This window comes from Cornus florida, unplaced genomic scaffold (assembly GCF_030987335.1).
Source record: "Cornus florida cultivar Cherokee Brave unplaced genomic scaffold, ASM3098733v1 CherokeeBrave_3.0.0_Hap2_Chr10, whole genome shotgun sequence".
Classification (NCBI taxonomy): domain Eukaryota; kingdom Viridiplantae; phylum Streptophyta; class Magnoliopsida; order Cornales; family Cornaceae; genus Cornus; species Cornus florida.
In genome coordinates this window covers 95,294,685-95,317,905 of record NW_026775580.1, presented here as the reverse complement: position 1 = coordinate 95,317,905, position 23,221 = coordinate 95,294,685, and the positions used below count along the sequence as shown (strand labels likewise).

The 23,221-nt window shown below is 35.7% G+C and overlaps 2 protein-coding genes and 1 long non-coding RNA gene across 4 annotated transcripts in view; 1 reads left to right on the top strand and 2 right to left on the bottom strand.

Annotated features, from left to right (window-relative positions):
• Positions 1 to 4,425, bottom strand: part of LOC132276060 (uncharacterized) — a 36,542-nt gene extending 32,117 nt beyond the window's left edge. For both annotated transcript variants that reach the window (XM_059777312.1, XM_059777313.1), the window contains exons 1-3: positions 4,058 to 4,425; positions 1,922 to 2,205; positions 1,587 to 1,781 (exon numbers count right to left, since the gene is read on the bottom strand). In XM_059777312.1, coding sequence (XP_059633295.1) covers positions 1,587 to 1,781; positions 1,922 to 2,205; positions 4,058 to 4,409 — 831 coding nt within the window. In that variant the 5' untranslated portion in view covers positions 4,410 to 4,425. The remainder of the gene's footprint in view (positions 1 to 1,586; positions 1,782 to 1,921; positions 2,206 to 4,057) is intronic.
• A 1,879-nt stretch (positions 4,426 to 6,304) lies between these two features.
• LOC132276057 (uncharacterized) lies at positions 6,305 to 19,625 on the bottom strand. The gene is made up of 11 exons (XM_059777309.1): positions 19,335 to 19,625; positions 18,389 to 18,672; positions 18,051 to 18,245; positions 16,939 to 17,285; positions 14,884 to 15,175; positions 12,651 to 12,809; positions 11,287 to 11,652; positions 9,275 to 9,340; positions 9,049 to 9,097; positions 8,638 to 8,761; positions 6,305 to 6,689 (listed from the first exon to the last, which is right to left on the bottom strand). Exons 1-11 carry the CDS (start codon positions 19,504 to 19,506, stop codon positions 6,599 to 6,601), a joined length of 2,145 nt encoding a protein of 714 aa, XP_059633292.1. The 5' UTR covers positions 19,507 to 19,625; the 3' UTR covers positions 6,305 to 6,598.
• Positions 19,626 to 21,552: 1,927 nt separating this feature from the next.
• On the top strand, positions 21,553 to 22,915 carry LOC132279235 (uncharacterized). Its single transcript, XR_009471268.1, has 2 exons — positions 21,553 to 21,831; positions 22,658 to 22,915. It is a non-coding gene; the product is annotated as an uncharacterized LOC132279235 (long non-coding RNA).
• The last annotated feature ends 306 nt before the right edge of the window (positions 22,916 to 23,221 follow it).

Here is a 23,221-nt window from a genome sequence, read left to right as displayed (position 1 = left end):
CGGTTGTGCTCTTCATCCTCCATTTACTTTACACCCTATCTGTCTTTCTCTCTTTCCTCTTCTAATCTTCAATTAATTAGATAATTGATCAAATTTTATTTGGGTTTAATTTATATGGTGGCAGTATTAGGCCCTGCAATTTCTTGAATTCCTTTTGAGGAATCTGCCCAATAAAAAGGCTTTGTTCCTGCGTATGGTTCTACCAATTGATATCTCAACACAAAGCCAAATAGAAAGAAAAAGAGGTTCGGTGGGAAGGAAGGAAGAGGTATGGAGAGAAAATAGGAAGGAAGGAACAAACTTTCTTTGTTCAGTAGAGATGATACAAGGAAAGAAAGGAGAATAGGAAGGATGACCCATCCTTCCTCCTTTACAAATTTTAATCTGCCCAAAAATGGGCAGAAGAAAGGAGGGAAGACAAATGGACTATTATAGAAGTTTTAAATTAAATACTATCCTAAATTATACAAGTTTTAAATTTCAGTAATATCCTATATAAATTACAATTTTATAAATATTATTTGATATAATGGTAAAAATAATTAAAACTTTCTCTTTCCTTCTCTTTTAACGAATATAGGAAATTATAAGCTAATTCTCTTCTCTTCTATCCAACCAAACAAAAAAGCAATCTCTTCCCTAAGGATGTCTCATCCATCCCTTCTCTCCCTTCCATTCAAATTTTTTCTTTCCTACCGAACAAAGCATTAGGAGGTGAAGAAGTGGAATCAGCAGTGGGGGGCATGTAGCTAATAAAAGGATCACAACTAATAGCCATATTGCCCATGAGGTTAGCCGGTGGCAGTGGTGTGGAGTGGTAAGTGGCAACATAGAAGGTGGAGAATGGGGTTAGCCGGTGACAACGTTATCAGATGTGTCGCCGTGTCGGGTTGTTGGTGGCCAGGTGTTTTTCTGACATTACTCAGTGAAAGCAATGGAGTTTTAGCGAGACATTGTATGAAGAGATAAGAATTAGAAGTGATAAAGAGATAAGAACATGGATAAGATTGTACTTTACATCTACTATGGCTAACGTTGTGGGAACTGGTTTTAAAAGCTATTCTTTGTTGCTTCTGCTGAACGGGCTTTCAAGCATCCAAATTTTGGTCAAAGTCCATTTCAAATTTAACCAAACAATTGAACTTTTTGTGAAACAGGCCTTTGGGGTTTAAAAGCCCGTTCTGAGGGTGCAGGAAGCCCCTCCAAACAGGGCCTAATAGTCACCTTTATCTGGTCGTTAGACTGCGAGACATGTGCTGTGCAGGTTGTTATCAGTAAAATTAGCACATGACAGATTGTATTAACCATTCAATTCTCCAACACACCTTAAGAGAACCAACCAAAGATTTCTTTGTAGGAAAACAGCATATTGACACCAATTGAGCTAAAAAATCTTTAATTAAACTAGTACAGATTAAAAAGGGGAAGGAGAATGTTATTGTAATGAAGAAAAACACAGAGAGAGAGAAACTGTATGGATGATGGACAAGCAAGGAAAAAATCTTCAATGGAAAGAAACAGGGAGACAGCTGAGGCAGGCAATGGTAGATTAAATCTCAACCATGAGTTCAGCTTAAAAATCATACCTTGTCCGGCCGAAGGATCGCATCCATTGTGATGTAAACTAAGGCCTCATCACCTGCCCACTCAATATCTGATGTCACACCAACTAAAGGCTTCCCCACAGGTGTTAAGGTCTCAGCATCAATTATATAAATTGTATAAATCTCATCTCCTTTAGTGTCTTCCGCATATGCTACTAGTTTATTATTTGGACTAACCTGGAGACAGATAAAATGAGAGAGAAGGGTGGAGGGGGTGGGCAAGGGGAGAGTGAAACAAAGTAATAAGGAATAAACTATTGAAAAAGGGCAAAGAAAAAGGTTATCACAATGAAGCACATAGGAGAAATTTTTATTACTTTAAAAGCGCCAATTTGATAAAATGCATGCTCTTGGGCCTTAATATTCTCATCAAGAATAACATGCTCGGGAGGAGCATCAGGTCCAGTAGGCATAACATCATAAACAGAAGGTGGAGCACCATCATTAGAAACAAGGAATCGACAACGCTGAACATATTCCCTTCCCTCCAAGGTCCTATTATAGTAATAGTAAGCACCTCTGCGTATGGGTGCAGAGATGTCGTCCTCCTTGATTCGTCCTCTAATCTCAGCATAAATCTGATCTTCGAAGTGTTTGGTCCCTGAAAAAGTAATAGAACAGTTATAAACCTAGCCTTCTCAAATATGAGAATAAGTTTATATATTCAATATTACAATGCATGATTGCTATAAGTGCTTTAATGTGGGATTTAGGAGAGTCTACAAACCATAATTCATTTCCATCACTTCTATTATAAATAAATCAACTTAACAAGGTCGGCATTCATCAATTGTGTCATAATTCAAGTTGACTATATTTCGCCTCTTCCTGAGAGAAAGACAATAAAAAAATTCCCAATCATGGTCCTTGCGGATCAGATCATCCATATAATATACAGAAAGAAACTATGCTCAATGGATAAGTTGACACATTCAATATCACAATTTTCAACTTGGATTAGTCCTTTAACAAAGGATCTAGAAATATTCTATCGACAGTATTTACAGTTATTTATTTTCCCACTGTGTGTAAATTATTTTCTTAGGGTGTCAGCATAACATAAGTTGCATTATAACACACAACAAGTGCACATACACAAATCAAATGTCAACAGCCATTGACATAGACACGCTCAAATCAAATGCCAACAGTCTTACACATTTGATATTTCATAGAATTTAACTAGTCATTCACTTTAGGAACTAAGATTAAAGAACTGATCCAAACCTTAAGAGGCCTAAGCATGGCTTGCTTAAGTATTCATGATTTCATTCAGTAGTTAGGAAGAGGGGAGGAGGGAAGAGAGGAAGGATAAAGCATGTCTCCATTGTTTGGTACACTGGAAACTGGGAGAGTTGGAGAGAAAGAAAGGGTGGATGGATGAGAAATCCTTCCTGGCTCACCATTATCCATCCATCCAAAATTGGATGGCAGAAAGAAGGGAATAGAAGGATAATTATAGTATGTACCATAAAGTGACATTATTACCCATGAATGCTTTACATGAATTATGTATTAACTTAAATAAGGAGGGTATATTGGTATAAATATATAAAATCTCTCATTTCTTCTTTACCACCTAACAATGGACGGTAAAAACTCTTTCTCTCCCCTTGCATTCAACCAAACAAAACATCTCAAAATGTGACCCACTTGGGTCTTGGAAAATTTATTAGCTTTGATGTTTTATTATTATCAATGTCTTTGATATGTGACAAGAAAAAATTGTTGCTGGAGATAGGCAAGAAATAGTTAAATTTAAGTTTTAAGTAGTGGTGAAGCTTAGCAATGTGTGCACATTTCTTTGTGGGCTTATAAAGTCTGGTGTGTTTGAAATGCTAAAGTATAAGTTTTACAAAGCTGCCTAATTCAATGGGCTTCCCAAGTTTCCTCGACTACGGAACACAATAAAAGGCATAATACTCAAAAAGAGAAAATAATGTATATTATTTCATAAATAAATGTCCTGTGTATACATTTGTGTATATTTCTGCAATGATCATATGTAGATGTCAAAGATGAACACGCACTCAGTGTAGGGCATCGGAGAACATAGAAAAATATAAGATGAAAAATATAAAAATACCCAATATAAGAACAATTTATATACCAAGGACTTAGCCTTCCAATAATGTAAAACCAATGGAGATCTAAAACTTCCACTCAAAATTTCCTTCTTTCCTTCCTTTCCCTAGATGTTTCTCATTCAGCAACCAAATAAATCTTAGAACTGTTACATTACTGATTGTATGAGTGAGAGAGACGAGTTTGAGAAACAATACATTATAGATTGTCATTAATATGAATGATAGAAGCAAGAATGAAATAATATAATATATGTACGACTATACACTAGAAGTTATAATCCAAAGTAGAAAGTCAAGTACCAGAGGGGCAAAAGTGGGTGTATGTGTTTCTTGCCTATGAATATATACATATATATATATACGTACCAGACATTACGGAATCGGTGTAGTCATTCTCGGCTTGGAGGTGAGAGAGGATTTCGGAATCAGAGCGAGAATCGTCGCTAAGCCAGTAGTAGTTGTCGACTCTGACGTCTCCGAACAACTCCATTTCATGCTTCACTTTCTTGGCCGTCGGTGGAGCCATCAAGGCCATCGTCGATATCATTGCTGTTGATGATGATGAGACGCAGCGTGAAAGCTGAGAGTGAATTTTTGCAGCGGTGAAGCTGATGAGAAAATTGGAGGCGCTACCAAGTGGAAGACGTTGCGACCGCCGACTTGAAGAGAGCGATACAAGTCCGCCGATGCTCACGCTCGGCCTGACGCAGTGAAGCATTTATTGTTCCAATACAAAATTAATAAAATACAGCAGAATTGCCCCTTTTTTTTTTCTTTTTTAATAATTGCATTAAAAACAACTATCTACTTTTAACTAAAAAAAAAAAAAAAAAAACTATCTACTTTTAACGTTTTCCTTTTATTTTATATTTTGACCAAAAAAAAAAATTTGGTTTATTTTATAAATTATTATTGTTTCTTTGATTTTAAACCTTTAATCCACTTGTGCTCTTTGTTGAATATACATTATATAATTAGTGATATAATTTTTGGTTTATTTTATTAAATATGAAGCCTTATGAACATAATTTAACTTTATGTTTTAGTTTCAAGAAATTAAAATTATAATTTTGCTTTCGGGTGAAACAAAAGCAAGAAACACTTCATGTTAGTGAAAGACCTAGAATGAGTTTTGTTTCCTAACATGTTATCAAAATCGAAACACATTGGTTTCTTAAGTTTACCACCATGTTAATAAACATTTATTCTTTAAATAAAATAAAAAAAATTTGTTTGTTTGAATTTGGAGAGAAAATATATATATAAACACTTTTCTAAAATTTTATAAGCTTACATCCTTTTTGTTGTTTTTTTCTTAAAAAATAAAATATTTATTTAACAGGTGATCGGCACTGGGTGAAGATGGGATGGAAATATTCAAATTTTTTGTTATGACATTTTTTTACTTTGTTAGACGGGACCCACTACTTTTCCCTCTTTTATAGAAAATTCATTTGCCATATTCGACCAATGCAAGTTCCAAACTTCAAACTTTAATTGATCAAAATCCCCCTCACATCCTCTAAAATCTTATTTTTAAATAAAATATAATAACATATATGTGTATATATATCACAATTTTTTTACATCCACAGTGTTATATACTGTACATACTTCAAAAATCATGCAATATTATTTGATAACCTTATATAAAAATGAACATATAATGTGAATAATAAATTATTTTCCACGTATAACCAATTTATGAAACCGTTTACATTTTTTCAATTAGTTGCCTTAATTTTAATTATTTTATATCTATAGATCTATTAAAAACCGAAATTTATGATTTTAATAGTGATTATCAACTATATATTATTATTATTAATTTTTAAAATTCTATTTAGAATTGTGTTTACTAAAATTTTATTTTATATTGCTTTATGAGAGGAACTTCCTATATGGCTATATAATAAGAGGGGTGCTAATCATAGTTGCGCTGGTAGCCTAATCGCAAACTTGGTTGTTGGACACGTGTAATTGCGTGTTCCAAGATTTAATTACTTCTATTGTAAAAATCTTTTTAGCTCTTTTATCCTATTAACAGAATATAAAAGAGAATATTAATTTTTATTAACAGAATATAAAAGAGAATATTCAAAGAATATAAAAGAGAACATTAACAGAATATTAACTCTTTTATCCTATTAACAGAATATTAATTTTTATGGGGAATCTTGTAAGTGTTTTTCTGGCCATGCCCAACCAACAAGAAGCAAGCACGATGGTCTGGTGCGCTGATTGGCCCAATCCATAACGGCTCAGTTCAAATATTTTTTCCTTTTACATTCCGTTTTTTTTCACCCGATAATTGGGCTTTGGCCTGCATTTTGATTATTCTTACTTTTATAGTTTTACTATGTAGTGTTAATTTTTTTTTCCTACAATGGGAAATTATCGAATTTACTGGACAATTATTATTGTCACCTAAAGTAATTTTCTTGTGACCGTTTCACGTGAGTTGTGGTCATGTGGTGGCGTTCATACAATACCGGAAAATTATTGTCACATAGATGATTTGGTTCTGTATTTTGCAAATTCCAACACCAACGCTATTTACATTTAAATTTCACCGCAATTAGAAAGTGTAAGACGGGATGACAAGAAGTCTCGGAAAATTATAACAGCTACAATTGAATGAAATTAATAATTAATAAAATTAATATTTATTTTTTAGTAATACATTCATGAAATTTTTAACAATTTCCAACATGAATAAAACACAAATGTAAACTAAAACCTACAGTGGTGGTGGTGAAAAGTCATGCATGCGAAAATTTATTATATGATTCGAGACTACATATTTGTTTGCATGTCAAGTTGTGATTGGTTAGAACCATGTGGTCCCCGCTGAAAGATAAAATTTTCAGAGCCCGTAAAATGATTAGTACTGAACGTCAAACCTCATCAGTCCTGCGCGGAGCCAACAGCAGGAACCCTGTTTAAAGCCTTCAGTATAAAAGCATGATTGAAGGCTTCTTCTTGGAGCTTCTCAAACCTGCAACCAGCAAAAAACTCACATATTAATCACAGAGAGGATTCGTAACAGAAAATGCCAGAACTAAAGCCTTTTCCCTCTTCGGTTCATCAACAACAGAACATTCTAAAAAGCCTAAATAGGAGGACTTAATAGTGGAGATTTATGGTTTGGAATAGAAATTGGCAGAGTTCAAAACGGGTCCAAAGGCCATTTACCAATGTCCCTCACCGGCTTCACCCAATGCGACCCTGTTAATCAATGATGCTAGGAGGGACAGGCTATGTAGGGTAATGGACATAACCTTCGACATTATTTACACAATATAGTTTTTCTTAGACTCAAACCTACATTCTCATACTCATCAGCTCCAGCATTTACTTTTACACAAAGCAAATATTGGTTCTTAACAAAAAAATTAATAGTACAATAAATAAATAAATAAAAATTTAAACAAAACGAATAAGAATTAGGTGAAGGCGTCCAGAAAAATATATAGTTGCTTCCTTAATAGAGAAAGAATGGGCACAAGAAAGAATCCAAACCAATTAGGATGGACAAGAAGGAAACTAAAAAACCAAAGTAAAAATAAACACTAAATCACAAACACAGTCCACGAATTTATTTATTTTTTGTTATGTTGTAATCATTAAATACATTGTAGTATGGTCATGGATAAATAATATGGCTGTCTTTAAGCCTTCCTTTTCCATTTTTATTCCCCTCCACCCTATTTTCCTTACTCAAATGATCTAAAAGGAAATGCGTGCATATGTTTCTTGACTACTACGGAATTCATCAAAAGGGTGGTTTGTAAAGCAAATTATACGCTAAGTGACAAATTATTAAGGACTACCTGCAAATAGCAAAACAACTCCACCATAGAACATGTCTCCCTTTTATATGTACATACACACATATATAGATCCCATGTAATAGAAAAAGAAAACAGGATTGAAAGAAATGATTAAAATTTGGTCAAAGCTGTGAGAAAAAATATATAGTTACTCACGTTAATAGAGAGAATGGGCACAAGAATCCAAGCCAATAAGGATGGGCAAGAAGAAAAACTAAACAATAAAAGCAAAAACAATCAACAATTCGCAAACAAATACACAGACATTTTCTTTTCTCCCATTATTTTTATTATTAAACACAATGTACTATGATACTTAGATAAATGATCTGGCTGCCTTAACTTTTTCTTTTTTTTCTTTCTTGTTTTTTCTTCCTTTTGCTACCTAAGTCATCTAAATGGAATTGCATATATATATTTCTTGAACTGCTACGGGATTCATCAAAAGGTTGATTCATAATGAGAACTTCGTGCTAAAAAGTGACAAATTTTCATGACTAGCTGTAAATAGTGAACAATTTTCTGTTCGTAAAACAACGTCAGTATAAAATCTGTCTCGCTTCTATATATACACATATTTACACACATGAGATTGACCATAAACTTTTTATTTGCCTTCTCCTGCGTATTCAATAACATGAAAAAGCAAGGCCCAATACCCAAAGGGTACCTAACTGAGACTGCCTCCAAAAGTTGGGTTTATTTGATAAATGAATGTTCAACTTGTTGAATTTGAACAACTAAATAATTTTAGGATTTCTTATCCATGAGAATGGAATGAACATTAATGCAAGGTAAGATAGTACAGTTCAAACCACCATTCAAGCTCATGTTCATTTTCTCAACCTTGATAGAACTATATAACCATTCTCTCTTGCCTTTTCATTCTGCTCTACCCTATAAGTTCACTTCAAATACCTGTCTTGCCTAAAACCTGTAGATACCAACAAGAATTAGGTCTATAATCAGTTTCACCTTCTAACCCTGTGATCACTACACCTTTTGGAGAATTTTAAGTTTTTAACCCCTTCATGCAGAAAGATGAAAACTGAATGGCTTAAGGTAAGGGCTTAACCAGAAAGAAAAAATAAATAAATAAAGTCAAAATATTACCTTCCTGACTTTGAAAAGTGCCCAGCACTGAATTCACACTTGAACAACAGCACATTATCATCAAGTTTCATCTCTCTCAACTTTGCTACAAACTTAGCAGGTTCTGAATACAGAACACGTGAATCTGTTGCAACATAAAAGATATTAGAATGAAAACTATGAGAAGGAATTTTGCATCAGACATGAGAACAAAATGGTCCATCCTCTAATCTATCCACAATGCAAGTCACATTGCAAATCAGCATCCACTGTTCAATGGATCCCACCAAGCAAACCTTCTGCCAAATTATTAAATATATACAATAATATTGCCCCATTTATATTCTTCCCTCTGCACTATCTTATATTGGAAAGGGCACCCTCTACTAATATTGAAGAAACTAAGGTACAAAAGCTTTTCAACTAACTTACCATTTAAACCAGTTTTAAAAAGAATGGTTGGGTAATTTTGTGCTTTGATCTGCACAAAATAAAGATAGAGTACAGTTTACAATCGCTAATAGAAGATTCAGGGTCAAATAAACTACAGAAATAAAAAATTACTTCAAATGGTGCCAATTTTGGCCACTGTCAGCTTGCTGGTTTTTAGGAAACTCACAAAAGCAAAATTAAAGAAACGGAGGTACTTAATGCTCACATTATCGACAGGGGAGTATGACTTCATGTAGAAGTAAAACTCTTCTTTACGAGGATCACCCCATTCCTACAACAATAAGAAGGAATCAGCTATCAATTTCTATAAATACTGAACTGCAACTTCAAATGAAAAAGCATCAGGTTTACACACAACCTCTGAAATAGCTTAAGATTTTGAACTAGGGACCAAGATGAGAATGTTAAGGTAGAAAATTGTTAAAAATCTCAAGAACTGGTTTGTAGGGCCTCAAATTAACTTGGCTGATCCCATTCCAGGAGATATTACAAGTCAAAAAGTGAAAGATGACATTAAGGCTGCAACTTGGGCAGATTTGGTCGGGTTGATGTCGGACCCCGGACCAAGCAAAGTGTTGGACAAAAAATTATATTTCCTTTCAGAAGTACAATGTTAGACTTCCTCTCATTTGGTTGGAAAATTTCATGCAAAGTGCGTTGCAATTTTTTAATTTTACCTTTTCGTTGTTTTTGGTCAAAAAGAAAGTTGATTAAGGTTACAAGTGTTGATCAAATTACTGGTCATATTCAACTAATATTGGATGGTGATCACGAGGTGATTGCAATGGTTTTGTAATTAAGTGATTTTGACTTTGCTCGTACACATTAGAATAAGCTAAATCTAATTTGATTTAGTTTAAGATTGTTTTTGATATTTCTGGACACGTTGTTTCAGTAAAAATAGTGTCTTATAAAGTTTTGAGTTGCTAAAATCTTGTTTATTACAAAATAGGACAAGTGGATAAAAATTTCCTCCAATTTTCATGCAAAACAGTGAGTTATGCACAGTTTTATGCACTGATGAATAACACTCCAAAAGAATCACGCAATGGTAAACAACATCATGCACCATGCATACAGCAGCAGGATTCAAAAATTACAAAGTATTTGGAATAAATATTGGTTCTAGGATTAACATGATGCTGTGTCCAGAACTCTTGAATGACACAAGGAAATGTAAGAATTATTTCAAATCAATAAGATATGCCTTCTTATATTTGTTTTTATAGTTTTAAAAGTAACTAGAGTATAGAATAATTCAAAATAAAATAAAATAAAAAATTAAGCACACATGATATGCTTGAACTATTAAACAAAGTTTTACAAAGCATTATGGGCCTCAAAGTTTGCTTAGGTTACAAAAAATGATAATGAACTTTATCAAAACATGCCTCTGGTTAGGTTGAGCTAGGGTCCAATGACTCCAACCTGCTGGAGTTGCACACACAGTGACATCAACCATAACAAACTAGTCTTCTAATCTTTCTGCTATCTTTAAAATTTGAACAAATGCACTTACTACATGTAACCAGTCGGCTCTTCGCTGAGAAGATTATAGCTGGAGGGATAAGTGACGGATACACCAAACTAGTGATTAGTCACTTGTATGGCAGGATTGCTACCAAATACGACGGGATCAAATGTTGACACATATCTTCTCTTACAAAAGCAAAATTCATGATATTTTGTTTCGCTTTTTGGGGGTGGGTGGGGCGTCTGTATATCTGATGAATATGTGGATTATCTGACAATACATATCTGAATTCTAATAATGATATGTGGCTATATGCCTAGTTAAGGAAGCACACAGCAATGGCTTATGAATTCCTGCATCTACTTTGAACACTACTTAAATCCACTTCCCTGACAAACCTACAATCATAGGTACAGGACTTTTGGTTCAACTATTGTGAGCCACGAGCAGTAAGGAATCCATAATCTGGTGGCCCCTGCCAAAATGATGTCGGAGACCAGAAGGTCACAAACATCAGATTATGACGATCTGATTCATATACACTTTTCCTTTTGGGCTGTAAAATGTGATGGAGGTCAGATTAATGAAGACTTCATTCAACCTATCAAACTTTAGCACCAATCCTCTACACAAATCTTCTGAATGGAAAACAAAATTTCCAGCCAATACACCACCAATGCAGTTCTGACTGTTTTTAAGGACAACAAGTTCGAGTGATTAAATTTAACAGAAAAAGAGATTACCTCCCACTCTGAAGTAGTAAGAGGAATAGTTGGATCAAGCATTGTAGTCAAAACATCAACGAATGGTACTTCGGCTACTGCAGCCTTGAATAAATCCGGCCGCATGTTAAGAACAGCACCCATTAGCAATCCCCCTGCACTTCCTCCATTGATGCAAAGTTTTTCCTTAGAGCAGTATTTTTTCTCTATCAGATACTCTGCGCAAGCAATAAAATCTGTGAAAGTATTTTTCTTTTTCAACAGTTTCCCATTTTCATACCACTGCCTCCCCATTTCACCACCCCCACGAATGTGGGCAATTGCATAAATAAAGCCCCGGTCTAACAATGACAGCATTGACGAGCTGAAAGTGGGATCTGTGCAACTCTGTTGAAGAAAACAACATTAAAAGCAATATTAAAAGCATTCACCAAGTAATTTAAACAACAATCCTGAAATACAAGCAAGACAAGAAGAAACGTTTGGGAAAACTAACCATTCAGAAACATATAACAAACTGAGCATGAAAAATATCTATGTTCTAGCTTGAGAGGGAGTGTTGTGATTTAATATAATTGACAAAATAGTGGGGGCATTATTGTAATTATCATAACTTTCATTCTTAATAACTTGAGAGAATAGGCAGAGGTAGAGCACACTGCTCTTTGTTCTTTCTCTCGTTCTCCTTATTTCTCCTCTTCCATTTCTTCTTCTTCTTTTGTTTTTCTTCATCTGCAGCAATATTCTATAATTTGCTCGGAAAGCGCCTTCTTATCCTTAATACTAATCTCCAGTCAAGTGTTTAAGCTGATGGTACTCTTACACTCCAGTAATTATATTGGTGTCATAGACGTTTAGGGCATTTGTCATTTAGTGTTCACTTGATCATATGAGAATATAAGTGTGTTAAACACTTGCTCCAAAATTCAAAAATAATTGAAAAACCGTAAATCAAGAGATCCGGGGCAACATCTACTAACAATCTATATCAAGTATCAAACTACATTTTAATACTATTATATCTTTTTTTTTTAAAAATAAAAAATAAAAATAAATAAATAAATAAAAAACCTTACTGCCAAGATAAAAGGTTGGAGTGGTTTTAATCAACGATTTAGGCTGAATTTTAGTGTTTTTTAAAATACGATTCACAAATTTAAGGTTGTAATGAGTTTAGAGTTGATAGAGGGCTGTTATACACATAAAAGTTTTAAAAATGAGGACGAAATACTTCTGCTAGTTTAATAAGTCCACTGCGTACAATCACCCCAAGTCCCTACCGAGTCAAGAGTGTTTCTGCCTGAAAATGTAGTTGTTTGATTAATGAATCACATATCATCTTGTATGAACCATAACCATTAAGTAGTCATAAAATCAAATATTACCTCATATGAACCATAACCATAAAGTAGTAATGGATCAGACCCATCAAGCTTCACCAGATGTTTCTGATAAACAATTGATATAGGAATCTGAGTACCATCTGGAGCAGAGGCCCATTGCCTTTTAGTTACATAATTTGAGGCATCAAACCCTCCCAACACCTGAGTCAAATATTAGAAAAATAAATATAAATAAATAAATCCATATTCAATCAAACATGCCTTAAAGAAAAGTAACGACAACAATATAGTTTAATAACCAGAGAGAAATAGTTGTCACCAAATTGATAGGTATCAGTCTCAAATTTCATGCGCTATCTACTATCTGTAGAAGGAAAAATCTAGGGCATGGTGGCATAGCCATGTAGATACTTAGAAGACAAAAAACAAAAAACAAAACAAAACAAAAAAGTGAAATTGATCTTCCAAAATTTATTGGACGTCTAATTGTAATTCAAAAATATTTCATTTGAATTCAAAAGTTTATATAAAACATATCTAGCATTTCCCCAAAACTCCCCTTATCTGTTAGAAATAAAAAGTCAAGGATATGAGTCGTGTGTTGATTATATGCGTCGTGTTGGCAAATTTATTCTCAACAAAATATTTATTTACATTGGAAAGAAGAATGAAAGGTACATGAGTCATGTGTTGTCAAAATCCTACTTAAAACTGGTGTTGTAATGTGCAAATGTGTTGTCATACAACGACACTCATGCAAACATGGCAGACACAAAGTGCAAAGAACGTGGCGGAAAATTTAAGTTCTCAATCATGCATCTAGGTTAAAGGTAAATTGACCATAGAAGATCTATTTTGACTTAGTTTGATCTTGGTTGGGCTCATAAACATGTTTCAACAATGTTTTTGAAAAATAACTTCTCAGACCCTAAGTTTTATACATGGTTCAAAACTGATTTTAGAACTGGAAGCAGTGAGCATCATTCATATGGTTAATCGATCAAGGTGCCTCCGGAAGACATCAATCGATCAAGACGTTCCAGGAAAAATTTCTTTCATAACCAGAATGCATTGATCAAAGTGTTTCTAGTAGAGTTGGACTGAAGGCTTGATCAATCGAACCTGTCAGACATACACTTTTGGTACTCTCTCAAAATACAATTTTGCAAGGATTTAACAACCTAAAACTTATGGACTTCTATATTGGCTATAAATATAGGGTTATGGTCAGTCTAGGGTAAGGTTGAGCATCTCTAATCATATAGACAGGAGAAAGTTCTTGAGAGGGAAAACTTTATGTTTTACTCAATTTAGGGTTCCTTAGAAGTACCATCATGTGATTAAGTATTCAGAAAGGAGAAGATTCATTGATTTTATCCTATTCAACCGAAAAGGTGAGCAATTACTGGAGAAGCGGATTCATAAGAAACGGAGAGACTTTCAGGGGAAAACATTGGTGTCATAAACGCATATGTATCCAGAGGTAACTACGGTTTGAGGGTGAGTGAATTTTTAACCTAGTTTAAACCTATTTCTCATATAGTGGATTGTGCATGTCTGGACTAGATCCCGTGGTTTTTCTCTTTTGGGGTTTCTACATAAAAGGTCGTGTGGTGGAAGGAGGCGGTGGCGGTGGTGGAAGGCGGCGGAAATGGCGGTGGAAGACGGCAGTAAGTGGTGGTGGTGGAAGGCGGCAGTGGGTGGCGGTGGTGGTAGTGAAAAGCGGTGATGGAAGGATGTGAAGGTGGCGTTGGTGGAAGGCAGCGGAGGTGGTGGCGGTGAAAGGCGGCTGTGGAAGGTGCTGGAAGGCGGTGGCGATGGTAGTGGTGGTGGTTTTTGGACTTGGAAACATGAGGATTTTGGGGGAACATGATTTTTTCACTATTATTTTACCTGGGAATGGAATTGGTCATTCCATTGATTGAGATGTAGAATGGATTTTCATTCTTTTCCATTCCAAGGGAATGACCTGGAATGGTCCCACTTTAATTTTCCTACCAAACAAAAGAGTGGCTGGAATGGGCATTCCATTCTATTCCATTCCTTCATACCAAATGCAACATAAAATCTATCTGTCCTTGCCCATTTTCCAAGCAGAGGTGAGAGTCCTGTGCAATTCATGTATACGAACAATGTCCTGATCTCCATCAGTAGTAACTAACTCTTTGACAAATAAAGAAGTTGAAAAGTACCCACGACTATAGGAAAGAGAATGTGCTAGATAATGAGGCCAAATACAACTGAACTACAATGCAGAGATGTAATATCAACTTACTGGTTGAATTTTCTTCAGAACTGAAATCCCTGTGTTCATATCATAATCGTATATAGAGTGGGGAGTCCTCATTGAGCTATAAGCAAACCGTAAAACGCTGGAAGAAAATTGTGATTCATATGGATCAACTGAATATATGGTATCAATAAAATCAACAGACCGACCACCTTGAAGGCTTTCAAGGGGTTCTCCAACAGCTGGAAGGCAATATATAGTTATTCTGGGCAGACCCATTTCACGCTCATATACAGCAAGATGGTCATTAAAAAGTTGAACGCCCTGAATCTTTATGCTGGACAAAAACTGAAACTAATTAACTCATGACTGAAATGCCCCTCAAAGAAAAACTTTGTGATGGTGACCAGAAAAGATACCACATTTCTCTACAAATTACTAAGAATGAATATAAATGCATTGAGTTTTGCAGAATGACAACATCACGCAATACTTACAAGTTAGAGGAACAGAGAATGCATGTGTAATCCAATCTGTCCCGATAATTCTTTTTCTTATAGAGAATTACTGGACTTAATTACAAGCATCACAACAAAGACAAGCAAACCGAACAACTTTCAGACAGTGAGTTATATGGTTATGCATTAAAACATACAACACGGATTTTGCCTAGTAAGTTACTAGTTTTCTTAAGGTCGTTCCTCAGACAGTGAGTTATATGGTGCTTAGGCAGATATGCTTGTCTCAAGATCATTCAATTAAAGCAGTTGCATTCAAGTACAAACACTACTATTAGAGTTAGGATGAAGTTTGCCTTCAAGTTTAAGAGAACAAGTATAACACGTGATCATTATACATAACAAAGCTTGCAAAATTACCATCAAATTATCGTAACAGGTTCTCTATTTTTGTGTGCGCACAATTTCAGGTAATAAAATTTTCCCAGTTCTCACTTTTAGGCTGTTATCTACAGTGGAGAACCTAAACATATATACCATTCCAATGTAAAGAAGAATAATTTGGTACTGGTTAGATAGGAATAAGATCTAAAATACAATTTGGATATATAGTAATTCGATATTATCTGTGTCAATGATGAGTTAGTAAAAAATAATACTTCTTGAGATAAAAGACCAGAAGTCATCAAGTGTGGATTTGTTCCCAACATTCTTCACCAGTAAAAAATGTAAGCTAACTAAATCCAAACAGACTATCTGAGCGAAACATGTCTGAATAACTAATACAGAAACAGGCATAATTGGTGGACGCATGGTTGTCAAACATACCAGCGAAGCAAGACCTAAGTAAAATAGCTCAAATGTCCATTGGCTCATCTGCCATATTTATTTCTCCATTCATTATATGACTTCCACTGTTTCAATATTCTTTAACATTTTTAAATTTGCCTCAGATGCACAAGGAATAATTCGAACGAGTCCTCAATTAATTAAAGAACTGACCAATTCAAAAGAGGAAAGGTGAGTTACATTCCTCAGCAGTATACAAAACCAGTAACGCAGAACAGTGGCGGAGATTTCAAAAAACAGCAAAAGAGAAGATAGAAAAGAGGGGAAGGAAAAATAAAAGAAATATTGAGGTTTTTAATTTTAACCAGACTAGTGGCAAGAGGTTGGAGCTCCCTTGAGTCAGGACCTCAGAAGAGTGAAAAAAACTCTTTTAATTTGATCCACTGCTCCCTCCCTCTCTTTATTGGCTCCACTGATCCTCCCTCCCTTCCTTGAGTCAGGACCTTAATGAGAAGAGTGAAGAACCCTTTTCATTGGATTCAGTGGTTCTTCCTTCCCTACCCCTCTCTTGATTGGATCCACTTGTCCTTCCTTCCTCCCTCTGTCATGAGATACATAGTGTTGTGGTAGCCTCACATGAAACAACAGTATTAACATCAACAGATCCACAATGCCAGGCCTTTATGTTAATATGAAGGTTAAACTACAATTTGCATAGAACATTTTTTTTTTGTTTTTGATAAGTAAATAATGTATTAAAGAGCGTTAAAAATAATTTGCATAGAACTAAAACAATATATTGAATAACGCCACAACCCAATAGTAATTAGCAAGAAAGCTGAGTCTCTATTACCTTTCCCGGTGAGGAAGAAGAACTGTGGTTGCAGTTATGTTGTCTACTGGACAGGCTAAAAGTTCTGAGTTAAAGAAATCTTCGCTTCTCCTCTTAATGAAAAAATTATTTCCACGATGGCTTACTGATGTGTCAATGCCATCCAAACGAGGTGTCAAAACCATAAGCCCATTTTCAGACTGAGAAATATCAAGGTAGAAGACAAATCTTGTAATTTTGCTTTCAGATCCAACAAACAAAAATTTCTTGCTCTCAGACACCTCAAGAGAAAGGGAAAACATGTCATCCTTTTCATGATAAAGGCAAGAGTCTTTTGATTGCTCTGATCCCAACCTATGTATCCATACCTATTAAACGTAGTCTAATTAGAAAAACAAGATAAACAGAGAGGTTAGGTAGAAGACCAAACACAATAAAAAATAAGCATATTGTTTCTTTGCAGATAAGCTGGACAAGCAGTATAGTATGATTCCTTGGTTTCATTACAACACGTTAGTCAATAGGCTACAAGGTCAGGATGAGAGCGAAGAAGCATTTCAATATGAGTTTTACCATTACACCAACCAATGGCCCTTCATCTTTGCAATTTGCAAAAGCAAATATGAACAAGGGTACATAATTCAGATAAATACATAACCGGGACCATCATGAAATGAAGATGTATATATGTCATAAGAAGAGTATCTGCACTCAGCTCGAGAAGCCGAAAACTAAAAAAATTAAAAGTTTTCTTTATCTTGTGGTTAGAATGTCGAGGCAGGTGTTGTGCAGGTTGTTATCAGTAAAATGAGCACATAACGGATTGTATTAATCATTCAGTTCTCTAATTCACTTTAAGAGAACCAACCAAAGATCTCTGTGTGGGAACATGGCATATTGATACCAAGTGAGCGAAAAACTCTTTTAACTAAAATAGTACAGGTTAAAAGCGGGGAGAAGGATGTTATTGTAAAGAAGAATAATAGAGAGAGAGAGAGAGAGGGAGAGAGAGAGAAACTGCATGGATGATGGAGAAGCAAGGACGAATTCTTCGATGGAAAGAAACAAGGAGACAGCTGAGGCAGGCAGTGTAAGATTTATTCTCAACCATGAGTTCAGCTTAAAAATCATACCTTGTCCGGCCGAAGGATCTCATCCATTGTGATGTAAGCTAAGGCCTCATCACCTGCCCACTCAATATATGGTGTCACACCAACTAGAGGCTTCCCCACAGGTGTTAAGGTCTCAGCATCAATTATAGAAATAGTATAAATCTCATTTCCTTTGGTGTCTTCCGCATATGCTACTAGTTTATTATTTGGACTAACCTGGAGAGAAATAAAATGAGAGAGGCGTGGAGAGTGAAACAAAGGGCAAGGGTAGAGTGAAACAAAGTAATAAGGAACAAACTATTGAAAAGGGTAAAGAAAAAGGTTATCACAGTGAAGCACATAGGAAAAATTGCCATTACTTTATATGCGCCAATTTGATAAAATGCATGCTCTTGGGCCTTAATATTTTCATCAAGAATAACATGCTCATGAGGAGCATCAGGTCCAGTAAGCATAACATCATAAACAGAAGGTGGAGCACCATCATTGGAAACAAGGCGTCGACAATGCTGGACATATTCCTTCCCCTCCAAGGTCCTATTATAGTAATAGTAAGAACCCCTGCGTATGGGTGCAGTGACGTCGTCCTCCTTGATTCGTCCCCTAATCTCAGCATAAATCTGATCTTCGAATTGTTTGGTCCCTGAAAAGTAATACAACAGTTATAAACAGAACCTTCTCAAATATGAGAATATTTGAGAATAGGTTGATATATTCAATATTATAATGCATGACTGCTATAGGTGTTTTAATGTGGGATTTAATGATTCATTACCATCACTTCTATTATAAATAAATCAACTTAACAGGGTCGGCATACATCAATTGGGTCATAATTTTCAATGTCTTTGATCAGTGTTAAAAAAAAATATTGTTGTTAGTTATAGGCAAGAAATAGTTAAATTTCATTTTCAAGTTGTTGTGAAGCTTAGCAATGTGTACACATTTCATAGTGGGCTTATAAAGTCTGGTGTGCTAGAAATGTTCAGGTATAAGTTTTACATAGCTGCCTATAATTCAATGGACTTTCCAAGTTTCATTGACTACAAAGCTTAAATTTTCTACAGAAGTGATGTACTCGCAACAAATAAAAAATAAATGGTGTGTGAAGCATCCTCTCTTAGGTAACAGTGCCCACAAACAGAGCGTGAGGGAATTCCCTTTCTGTTCCATTCCCTTTACAAAGTAATAAGGAACAAATTATTAATTAATATGAATGATAGAAGAAATAATGAAATCGTATACTATAAATACGGTTGTGCTCTACAAGTTATAACAATGGCGTGTGTCTGTGTGTGTGTATACCAGACATTACGAAATCGGTGTAGGCGTTCTCGGCTTCGAGGTGAGAGAGGATCTCGGGATCGGAGCGAGAATCGTCACGAAGCCAGTAGTAGTGGTCGACCCTGACGTCTCCGAACATCTCCATTTCATGCTTCACTTTCTTGGCCGTCGGTGGAGCCATCGTCGATGTCATTTTTTGTATCGGTAAAAGCAGATCAAAAGATTGAAGTGGAAGAAGATATTGTGATTTGCCGACTTGATGAGAGCAATGCAAGTCCGCCGATACTCACGCTCCGCGCGCACGCAAGCAAGCATTTCTAATTCCAAATATAGGAAACAAAAAGGATATATATATATATATATATATATTCGGAAAGGGATGGATGTGACTGTCGGGACTCAGTCAGTATAAAGTATAAACCATTTGGAAATATTTTGGAATTTTTATAAAAAGTATAATCGAACTTAATTCTAAAATCAATATTTATATAAAATTAAATATATATTATAATAAAATTTTCTATTATATATTATGATTTTAGTAGTTAAAAGATTGATCTTATTATTATAATATTTATATAATACAAAATATATAAATTATACATTGTTGATGCGTAAATCCTCACTACTCGGAACGACGACGTTTACCTGCAAAACAAAAGAACGTCACCTCGAATGGCACCTTTGGGGTGCCGGCCGAGGATCCTCCGACGATCAAGTTAGTACTTGTAATCGTATCGCATAATAATTATGTATATTCTGTTTAGGGGTTTTTTTTCGTACCTTTTTTAACGGCTTGGTACCCTATTTATGGCTGTCGATCGTAATCAAATTGGTCCCGCGGGAGATCTGTTTGTGCAAGATCAGAGGAGATCGTCTGTTGCCAGATTTGTTGGGGATATGATTTACTCCTTTAACTTTCTCAAATTATGCCAAGGTTATACTCACTCTATTGAACCACGTCGTCATTCATTATCCTAGATAAGAAATGTCATCATTCTTATCCGATGGAAATCTTTATCTCTGATAACGAAATATGTCAAAGAGGTTTGGCGGCTGGTCAATGTAGGTTATTTTTCCCTATCAGTTGCCTCATATTCCCAAGCTTGCTCGTCTAGCTTTGGGAATGTAAAATATATATATATATATATATATATATATATATATATTCCCTTGCTATGGAACAGCACCCCGCGAGTACTGTTCCCGCGGGTACTGTTCCCGCTGGTACTGTTCATGTGAACAGTAGATTTTTTTTTTTTTTTTTTCTCTTGCCCCGGGAACTCTTCCCGCGGGTACTATTTTTAGTACCTTTGGGTAATCTCCTCACGGGTACTATTTTTAGTACCTTTAGGTACTCTGTCCCTGGGTACTATTTTTGATATCCTTGGGTACTCTGCCTCTGGGTATTCTTTTTGGTATCCTTGGGTACTCTTCCCTTGGTAAGAGAATAAATTGGACGAGTTTCACTCAGGTCATCACTCCTTTAATAAGGGAATTAAATTTTACGAGCTTTACTCAGCTCGTCCCCTTGAGTAATGAATTTTTATTTATTATCCCTTATAGTACAGGGATATTAATTACGGGATTCATTCAGCCCGGGTCCTTGTAGTACATGACATTTATTTACTATCCCTTATAGTACTGGAAAATTGATTACGGAATTCATTCAGCCCGTCCCTTTAGCAAGGGAATAAATTTTACGAGTTTCACTCAGCTCGTCCCTTTAGTAAGGGAATTAGGTTTTACGAGCTTAACTCAGCTCGTCCCTTTAGTAAGGGAATTAATTACCACATAGGTATAACACGTGAGGGGGAGGATCGTTTTTTGACCTGACCTTTGTAGGTTAAGTCTTGATCTCTGATGACCATACTTTTGTCAGTTAGGCCCTGGTCTTGGTCTCTGATGACTAGACTTGGGGTGACCGGGCATTGATCTTGGATGACTGAGCCTTTGTAGACTTTGGGCAATCAATTCTTAATCTTAGTTGACTAAGCCTTGGTTTTGGATAACCAAGCCTTAATTTATGATAACCAAGGGTTGTACCCTTCCCGGTGTGTAGAGACTTACCTGGGTATGGTTTCGAAGGATCGAGCACCAGTCTTGGACGACTAGTGCCCTCGAGGGGTCGCTAAAGGAAAGTGTAATGTTTATGTCTTATATATGTATGTGGAGTATTTTGAAACAAAAAGAAAATGGAAAAGAAAATAAAATCGGCGGGACCCACCACCCACTCAAACATATGGTTTAGAGACCTTTTTTTTATGCTCGTTCTCTCTCCCCGCTGAATCCTCTCTCTCGGCCAGTGCTCTATCTCTCTGCCTTTTTCTTTTTCTTTTTCCTTTGCAACTTGAATCTTTGATTAATTCATCATCTCTTGGTAGATTTGGGTGCCGTTTGAGGCAAAACGAAGCTCGTGTCAAGCTCTATATATCCATACCATCAATTTCCAGTTTTGAGTCTTCCTTGGAGCTCGAATTTGAGGACCCATTTTCTAGGGTTTTGGTGCAATCTTGAGGTAGGGGCCCTTAATTCATGAAATCTTGTACCTTAGTGAGTTAATTACCTCTAATTGTTGTTTAATTTGATTAGTTGTTTAAAATCTAGAGAATTGTTGATATGTATGCATATATGTTAGTTGTGTGACTATATTTGTTGATTGTTCTATGTGAAGCATGTTTAGGACTTGATTATATATGTTCACTGTGCTAGAACTTGTTATGTATAAGCATGTTATGACTTTCTTGATTATTCTTGCGAATTATGCCATGTTGCTTAAATTGGATAAAGTATGGAATGATGAACTTGTGTATGTCATTGAGGTATTCATGCATTAACATTGGGCAGGAAAAGGGAAATAATTGATTTACTTCAAAAGGGGGAAATTTCGGGAAAGTGTTTTTGATGAAATGATTTTATGCGAAACCCGGTCGCTGCGCGGTTACCAACGGGCCGGAGGTTAATATAGCCTAGAGGGGACTAGGGAGTCGCCCTAGTGTGGTTGAGCTAGCTGGGGCCCATAATGACGCCGCGGGGTTACCAAGGGTCAGGGACACTAGCCAATCCTCCTCTCGTGTCGCGGCGGGGTTACCAAAAGGCGGGCTATATTAACGTTTGAAAGTGATGGTTTTGAGAATGAAAATGGGGAGTGTCATTGACATGCATTGCATTGCATTGTTTATAATTGGAATTGAATTGAATGTTGTATTTGATCCCCTACGTTGTATGATCCCTATCTTCCATTGGCCTATGCTTTGCTTGAATTCACAATGACACAAGATTTGTGTCTTAAGTGTCACCTACTGAGCATATAGCTCACCCTACTATTTATACATTTTTTTCAGGTCTTGGAAAAGAACCGGTGAACGACAATCCACCCCAACTTTAAAAGTTGCTAGAGGAGCATTTTCCTTGTTATTTTGTAATAGACTACTCCTTTGTTCATCCCTCATTTTTGTAAAATTCCAAAGGTGTAATGATGTAAATTTCTTTTAAAGAACCATGATCATGTAATACATTTATGATACTTGATGACATATGGGATGCGAACTTGATGATATGTAATTTGTTGATGAATGGAAGGATAATCCTAGCTTGAAGCATTGTCTAGATTAGTAGGTTGTATCATTATCTTTTGTTGCCGTGAATTCGGAAATTAGTTGCATGACAGGTTAAATATGCATTTAAACAGGTTGCGGTAGGTCCATTTTTAGGGGAGGTTATGCCGATTTTTTTTTTAAAAAAAATTCTTGGCATTAGTTTTGGGATCGTTACAGAAAGAGACTGAAAACCCGACTAGCTCGATGCACCAAGGTATGTCAATCTTCTAAACCTTGTCATCATATGTAGATCGACGATTGATATCGTGTCATCCACTATTTTGTCCCCGATGCTGGGATCTTGGGTGA